The 8,666-nt window shown below is 42.6% G+C and overlaps 1 protein-coding gene across 1 annotated transcript; it reads left to right on the top strand.

Moving 5' to 3' along the window:
• Positions 1 to 1,194: 1,194 nt before the first annotated feature.
• On the top strand, positions 1,195 to 4,528 carry XCL1 (chemokine (C motif) ligand 1). Its single transcript, NM_001134345.1, is given in 3 exon segments — positions 1,195 to 1,263; positions 3,333 to 3,447; positions 4,367 to 4,528. Coding segments are annotated over 3 exon segments (333 nt in total). The 5' UTR covers positions 1,195 to 1,202; the 3' UTR covers positions 4,524 to 4,528.
• The last annotated feature ends 4,138 nt before the right edge of the window (positions 4,529 to 8,666 follow it).

Raw genomic sequence — 8,666 nt, 5'->3', positions numbered from 1 at the left:
GGAAAACTTCTTTGAAGTAGAAGCATGAAGACTATGAAAAAACATGTGTGGGAATTCCTGTCATGGCTCAGTGGAAACGAACCCGATTAGGAACGATGAGGTTTCGGGTTTGATCCCTGGCCTCGCTCAGTGGATTAAAGATCCAGCATTGCTGTGAGCTGTGGTGTAGGTCATAGACGTGGCTCACATCCTGCGTTGCTGTGGCTCTGGTGTACGCCGGCAGCTACAGCTCTGATTAGACCCCTAGCCTGGGAACCTCCATGTGCTGCAGGAGTGGCCCTAGAAAAGGCAAAAAAAAAAAAAAAAAAAAAAAAAAAAAAAGAAAGTAACATGTGTGGATATTACATTAGGGTTAGAATAGTATTTATAAGTGTCACAAGTATGCAAATGAGTATAGACCAATAGTGCTCATCGGAGAACATTAAAAAATGTAAACTGCCAGAATGGTAAGATTATAGATCATTTTCTTTTTCCAAAATAAAATTAATGTCAGGACAACCTTTCAAAGTCTTTTTTAAAGGTGTATATATAGAGTTACAATAAAGCAAACCTGTGTATATAGACAGGCTCAAAAACTCTTATTTAAATGTCTATTGGGTTCCTAGGGAAGGTGGTGTAAAGAAAGGTGGGATCATTTGAATAAGGGTAAAGGAGAGAAATGAAAAGAAAAAGAGGGCAGAGGAATGAGAAGCTCAGGGTGACTGCAGCATCCCCTGGCCTCCCTAAAGAGTCACTGGGGATGGTACCAGGGGCATAGGATCATGACAGTGTGGATGTTACACAAAGTAGATGGGAGAGCTGGACCACAGTGACCACCCACCTCATTTCCTTTACATGCTGGGCCATGACACTGACATGGCCTTGGGACGTATCTGTAGTGGAAGGTCTGAATTTAGACTGGTGGCAGGAGATGAGACCACCACATTTCTTTTGTGCACATATTTGGTTTCACTGACACGTTAACCACAGGAGGAGGAGAAAAGGCCACAAGGTGTGAGATTAGTATGAGTGAGGACAAAGGAACCTTCTTTTTTTTTTTCAAACAAAAAATGCACCGGTGTTGCAAAGAATTTCCGTGATTCTACACCCACCTCGAAAGCCCCTTTACACCACAGGAAGTGAGCTGACCACTGGAGAAATAAAAGAGACTCAAAGGAGCAGTTCCTCTGCCTCTCGTTGCATAGTTCAGCAGGAGCTCAGCCATGAGACTTCTCATCTTGGCCTTCCTCGTGATCTGCTGTCTCACTGCATACACTGTGGAAGGTGAGTAAAGAGATTATTTATGAGACTAAGGAAGTCTGGATATGTTGGCAGGTGGCCACACAGTTTGGATTTGACTTAGGTTTTGGCTGCTTTCTCCAAGCTAAGCTTTTGGTTTATTATGTGCAAAATGGGAATAATTTGACTCTAGAGGACTTGGTGGATTTCGAAGATAGAACTTGGTTAGAATTTGGGCTCCAATTTTTCACAATTGGGTGATTTGGGGTAAATTTCTCAACCTCTCTGTGTCTACACTTGCTTATCTATAAGATGAATATAATAACTGATATGTTTATCTGGGATTAAAATGAAATAAATCTTATGCTCACTTATCGGATTTTCACATAAGCCCTGATTTCTTGATTAATGACAGCTGTGGAATGGTGATGATGATTCTATATGTCTTGAAAGTTTTTGCCTATTTCATATTGATCTTGATAAATTCTCAAAAATTTTGAGAATTCAGTTGCAAGGCAGGGATGAGATAGAGGGTGTGTGTTCTGAAACAAATCAATGTTTTCTAATAAAACATAAATGACTAAAAACTCATACTTTCATACTCAGGAAATCAGTATTACTTTTAAGTGTGTAAGAGGGTCTGTTATTACTACTATGGATGTTGTTCCATAATTTATGATAATCTTGAGTTTATAAAAGACCATAGGATAAATGTTAACAAACAGATCCTACAAGTCATACCCAGCTGAGACTTGGCTACACTGAGTCTTACCTGAGTGTTCACATATTTCTTAAAGGATCATTTCCCCCCAACTGGTTGGAATTTATTTCCCTTTGTGCTGGCAGCAAGAGAGAATATCCTTTGGGTGTAATTAATGCTTCAGTTAAATTTCCTTTCAACCTCCTAATCTGTAGACTTACTTCTTAGACTAGAATATCTGAACCTGATCATGGATTCCCCAAGGGTGTCCATAACTAGAGATAGCAATGTCTGGAACTCCCTAAAATTGTGCCTCCCCCTCCCAAATTGATAAAACAAGAAGTTTGAGCAAGATATTGCCTATACTATAGCTGGCTGGCATTTGCTGAGACAACAGGCTGATACTGGGTGGAAGCCTAGATGTGGGTAGGGGAAGCGAGGACTGCAGACACTTGGGTCAGTGTCCTAAGTTTTATGCTTGAATGACCTCTATGAGACCCTTGGGCCTTAGCTTCTGAAGTGGAACAATGAGGCAAAGCAATCTCTGCTTTGGCTCAGCACTGCAGCATGGTGAAGGTGATAGCTTAACTGATAACAAAAATATTGCTGAGAATGAGGACAAGGTTTGGGGGTTTAGAGTGTAGCAAGATTCTCTGGGTCTTGGCGTCCATGTCAGACACATCAAGGAGAGAAATATTGTTTCCTAAGGAGGGAGAGAAACAAAGAAGAAAAGCATATGTCCCTCTTTCACTGGGTTTAGAGACAGTTCAACATTAAAAAGAAACTGGCAAAAGTTGCAAGTAAGGCATGCAGGCTGGATATTGAGAATGATGGAGAGACAGAGTGATGAAGAGCAATGTTGGTGAACACCTTCTGCCTTGTCTCATGTTTATAAAAAAGCCTTCTGATATCAGCAACACTGTAGATCAGATGTGATCATCATCCGCTCTTTTTTTTTAGATGCTTTTTTGCTGAATATTTCTCTGATAAATCTTCCTAGAGAATATTTGTTTTTCTCAGAAGCAAATACCAGTCTCTTCAGCTTCAGAGAAAGTCAGCACTTAGAACCCTTATTAGATTTTAGCAAACCCTTAATAATATTAACTCTCCCAAGTTATTTTCCCTTCTCCAATGTAATATATTCTCGAAACTGAAAATTTCAATCCCCCCTGGGCCATTTCTATTGAGGATGAGTACTTTATGAACTATGCCCCTTACACATGTCACATGTTACAGTTAAAAATGAGAAGACCATTATTTAGTCAGTCAAAAACAAGCTGCCTCTCCCACATTTCATGGTATCTTCCCCAAATTACTCTTTGTCAGCTCCCTCCTTGTTATTTTATTTATAGCACTGTCACATTTACACTAATAGATTCAATTTCATTTTTGTTTTCTTGGTTTTCTTTACCAGCTGTGGGGAGCGAAGTCCTAGAGAAGAGCATCTGTGTGAGTCTAACTACCCGGCGACTGCCAGTTAAAAACATCAAGACCTACACCATCAAGGAGGGCTCCATGAAAGCAGTGATGTGAGTATCTCTCCCCGAAACTGGGCATCATAGAACACAGTGTATAGGAACACTGCCTCCCTTAGGAAAAATAAGTCAGCAAGGAGGAAGACCTCAACTTAGCCAAGAATTCTTTTGCTTTTCCACGTGAACCATGTCTTTAGGTGGCTCCAAACAATGATTATGACAAAAAAAATTGGCTACCAAGGGAAGAATATCATGTTCCTTTCTGATTTATCTTAGCAGAAGAACGTGACTGGAAACCAGGTGAATAACATGCTCAGTCCTGAGTGTTAGGCTTAGAGATGGCTGGTTCATATCAGGATTTGACCATGGAGCCATACTGTTGTAGATTCTCTCCTTCCCATCCTCCACATCCTCGCTGCCTACCTCTTCCCTTATGGTGTGGGTGTGTTAGAGTAGTGTGCCATGTTTTATCAGTTGCCGTATCTCAAGGAATAGTATCAACAACTAGCCTACATGGTACTATTTTCTCTCCAGGATCCCATTTTCGGGACAATACTTTCCCATACGTAATTGCAACTTTAACCCCTCACCCCCACCCCAAATAAGATAAGGGAGTCACCTTTTGTCCAGAAAATAAGATGAGTGTGTTTATATTTGAAAAGGAAGATATGTAATAATTGGACTAGATGATCTCAAACATCCAGTTTAATTACATCATGTGGTAGCAATGATGAGGAAAGGAGCCTGCAAATTATGCTGAACAAGGGAGCTGGGTATTACCTGGAGCTGTTTTTCCTTTATGGTAAAATAGATTGCAGAAGAAAATGTTTTTATTTGTGGTCTTATGAATCTGAAAGATCATTTTGTCCAGTAATTTCTGCCTAAGATCTCTTATATATGATCTGATCTTAACTCCTGGTCCTGAGCCTTTGAGGATGTGACTAAGTTTGTCTATCTTTTCCTTGCATTGCAGATTTATTACCAGGCGTGGCCTTAAAGTCTGTGCTGATCCACATGTTGAATGGGTGAAAAAAGCAGTGCAAACAATAGACAAATCCAACAGAGGAAACCAGGCCAAACCTACAGGAGCCCAGCAAACTACCAATACAGCTGTAACCCTGACTGGGTAGTGGCTTTCTGGCATCTTGTCCCCTCACTGCCAGCCAGCTCATTTCCCTTTAAAGTTCATGGACTAATTACATTCTGTATAACTTTCATGAAAGTGCTGCATGAGTCAAATTATTTTCTTATATTTTTATTTTTCTATGTCTTTCATATTCATTTGGATGCTCTAATTAATAAATATTTATTATTAAGAATAGCCCCAGAGTTTACTCATTACATATTGGAAAGAGTAACACATCATTCGTGTTCTATTTCTGTCTTAATTACACCTCCTTTTGATGGTATCAATGAGGGAAGAGATTTTGGTCAGTGTTTATTGGAGTTGAAAACTGTATTTGTCATTCTTAGGTTCTAGCATGAAATGGTTCTCTACATGTGAGTCATAAGAGACAACTGTGACCTTGACAATTTAAGATCTATTTCAACCTGTCCTCATAATGGAGTTCTATTTATGGAATAAGGGAGAAAATGATCCGATTGTTACTAGGTTCCCTTTCTGAGGGTTCACTGTTCAAAAAGTGGCTTCACTCAAGTTTGATTTCGAGCAAATTCTCATACCTCGGTGTTTTATTTGATCTCTTATGAAAGAAAAAAAGACAGAGCTTTTATTGGATTTCAATTCAAAATTCAAAGAAATAAAATAATGAGATCTCAAAATATTAATTTTTTAGTGGCTGTGGCCCTTCTTTTGGGCTCCTGTGACATCTTGTGCTTATCTTTAACCTAAATTTTACTACTTTATACTGAAATTGCTCATTTGCTTGTCTGTGATACCCCCACTCCAAGCCTGCAATTAGACTGGAAGCTGCTTGTGTGTTATTCACATGGTGTCTCCAGTGTCTAGCATAGAAATGTGGGGAGTCGATTAATATTTGTTGGATGGACAGGCAGATCAAGATGGCAGAGGAGTAAGACGTCTTGCTCACCTTTTCCCACAAACACATAAAAAAACCACATCTACATGTAAAATGGCTCATACAGAACATCTACTGAACCCTGGAAAAATAACTTAAACCTCCAAAAAGGGAAAGACACTCAACATAACTGGGTAGAACAAAAGAAAAAGAGAGAGAAAAGGAATTAGGACAGGACTAGCATTCCTGAGAGGGAGTGTGAAAGAGAAAAGGAACCCACATCCTGGGAAGCCACCTAACTGATGGGGAGATCAGCTGAAACAGAGGGACCTCAAAGTCACAGAGAAAAATGCAGCAGCTGGACCAAGGAGGGCAAAGTAGAGTGAGAGCCACACAGATCATCTGAACCACATCTGAACTTTAAAGGGAAATGAGCTGGCTGGCAGTGAGGGGGCAAGGTGCCAGAAAGCCAGCCTGAGATGCTTGGGATGGGGTTTGGTGCTGAGACTTAGGCTCCAGAGGTCAGTCCCAGGGAGAGGACTGGGGTTGGCTGTATGGGGACAGCCTGAGTGGCTAAGGAGTGGTGTGCCATGGGTGGTGGAGTGTTGTGCTATAGGCTAGGGAGGGGAACAACAGAGCAGAGGGAACATGGGAGAATGTCTGGGCTTGCAGAAGAAGCAAGGTGCCATTGTTGGGGAGGGTGAGAGGAGGTGGGGTGAACCACCCTAGGAATCTCCCTGAATATGTGGGTGCGGGCTCTCAGAGGGCTGGGTAGCTCTGGTGCAGGCTACAAATGGTGAGAAGCCACTTGCTTGGACTACAGGAGACTGGGTGCTTCTTGTGTGGGCTGCAAGTGGCCGGGCACCTCTTGTGTGGCTTGGGGGTAGTGGGAGGCTAGGTGTGACTTGGTGCCTCTTGTGTTATCTACAGGTGGCAGGGATAGACTGAGGCGGTCTTTTCAGAGGCTGGAGAGAGGCATGGGGGCCTGTGAATGGGCTCTGTCTGTGGCCCCACTCATCTCAGGGGTTGGCAAAAAAAAGAAAAAGAGGGCACTGCAACCAAGCACCACACGTTGTTCCTCTCATGCCACTGGGAGCACACCCACCCTGCAGCAGCCACTCCAAAATGCTCTGGGTGGCGCCCAGACTCTTGATCACTGCCCCTTCTGAAGACCCTACAACTAGGAGCAGTTGGTGTAGCACCTCCTACATGGGCTAAGTGGGATGGGGGGTTCTTCCTGGGCAGGCTGCTGGTGGCAGGGGCAAACCACTGCAGTATCAAAGGCTCCAGAGGTGGGTGTGGCCCACCGCCACTGGGAATCCCTGAACAAGAACTGCTTGCAGCTCCAACGACCACAGAGGGCACCCTCGGAGCATACCCACCCAGCTGCTGCCACTGCCAAAGGCTCTGGGTAGTGCCCAGATGCTTGAGTAGTGCTCAGATGCTTGATCACTGTCCCTTCCTAGGAACCTAAAACTAGGAGCAGCTAGTGCAGCACCTCTTGTGGGCTCTAAGCAGGATGAGGGGCTTCTTCTATGGTCTAAAGGTCATGGGGGCAAAGCACCACAGTTACCACTGGCTCCAGAGGAGGGCATTGCCTGCCACCACTAGGGGTCCATGAATAGGCACCACCTGCAGCTCTCATTACCTCAAGGGAACCACAGAGGAGAGCACTGTGAACAAATGCCACCTGTTGTTGCTCTTGAACCCATGGAAGCACACTGGCCCAGTTGCTGCCACTGCCGAACACTCCTGGCAGTGCCAGCATGCTTGATCTCTGTCACTTCCCAGGATCCTGCAACTAGGAGCAGCCTGTGTAGAACCTCCTGTATGGGCTAAATGAGATGGGTACTGCTTGCATGGTTTGCAGGTGGCAGGGGCAAACCACTGCAGTTATCAATGACTCCAGAGGTGGGCATGGCCTGCTACCACTAGAGGTCCCTGTACAGGCACTACTTGCAGCTCCAATCACCTCAGAGGAGGGCATTGCAATTGAACACTACCTATTGTTGCTCTCACTCCCCTGGGAACTCACACATTGTGCTGCTGCCACTGCCAAATGCTCTGGGAAACTTGTCAATCTGCCCAAGGCCCATTACTACTTCCCAGGGTCCTGCAACTAGGAGTAGCATGTGCCACCTTCCTGTAAGTCCTTGTTGCTGTTAAGAGCCCAGCAACCAGGCACTGATACTAGCCCTACACATTGCCTCCTTCTCCCTGGAAACACACTCAGTACCCTGGGGATAACAGCCTGCTAACACCAAAGAAAGAGACAACAAATATTCAAACTCCCATGCCAAAAATAATAGTAACCCCCCCCACAAAATATAAATGTGTGCTTTTGTGTAGAAGCAGTCCCCCCCAAGACTACAGTTTGGCTTTCCTAAACTCACAGCAAAAGAAAAACATAAGGAAGATGAAGAAGTTCAGAAACCATTCCCAGTTAAAGCAACAGGATAATTCACCTGAAGTAGCAAACAACGAAACAGACCTCTGCAGTCTGACAGACATTGAGTTCAAAAGGGAGATAGTGAAAATACTTAAGGAATTAAGGCTGAATATCAACGAATTAAGAGTGGAGATAAAAAGTAATGCAGATTCCTTTAGAAAGGAACTAGAAAATACGAGGAACATAGAAAAATTAGAAAATTCATTTGCAGAGATGCAAAATGAGCTAAAGGCACTAAAGAGCACGATGAATAATGCAGAGGAATGAATTAGTGACTTGGAAGATAGAATAATGGAAATCACCCAATCAAGACAGCATACAGAAAACCAAATGAAAAATATGAAAGAAATATAGGAGATCTAAGGGAAATATAAAGCAGGCCAATCTACACATAATAGGAATTCCAGAAGAAGAAAAAGAAAAGGGGATTGAAAATATATTTGAAGAAATTATTGCTGAAAACTTTCCAAATCTAAAGGAAAAAGATATCAAGACAGGAAGCATAGAGAGCCCAAAACAAGTTGAAACCAAACAGGCTGACATCAAGCTATATTATAATAAAAATGGCAAAAGTTAAAGACAGAGAAGATTCTAAAGGCAGCAAGAGAAAAACTAAGCATTAAATATAAGGGAAACCCCATAAGGCTATCAGCTGAGTTCTCTACAGAAACACTACAGGCCAGAAGAGAGTGGCAAGATATATTTAAAGTTCTGAAAGGAAAAATTTGCAGCCTAGAATACTCTATCCAGCAAGAATTTCATTTAAAATAGAAGGGGAAATAAAGAATTTCTCCAACGAACACTAAAAGTACAGCAATACTAAACTCATTCTAAAAGAAATACTG

The sequence above is a fragment of the Sus scrofa genome, chromosome 4, assembly GCF_054392235.1.
Source record: "Sus scrofa isolate SSC_HxYL_T2T_F1_AM1 chromosome 4, Sscrofa_HxYL_maternal_Yorkshire_Landrace_v2.0, whole genome shotgun sequence".
Taxonomy (NCBI): domain Eukaryota; kingdom Metazoa; phylum Chordata; class Mammalia; order Artiodactyla; family Suidae; genus Sus; species Sus scrofa.
This window is presented reverse-complemented; position numbering and strand designations above follow the sequence as displayed.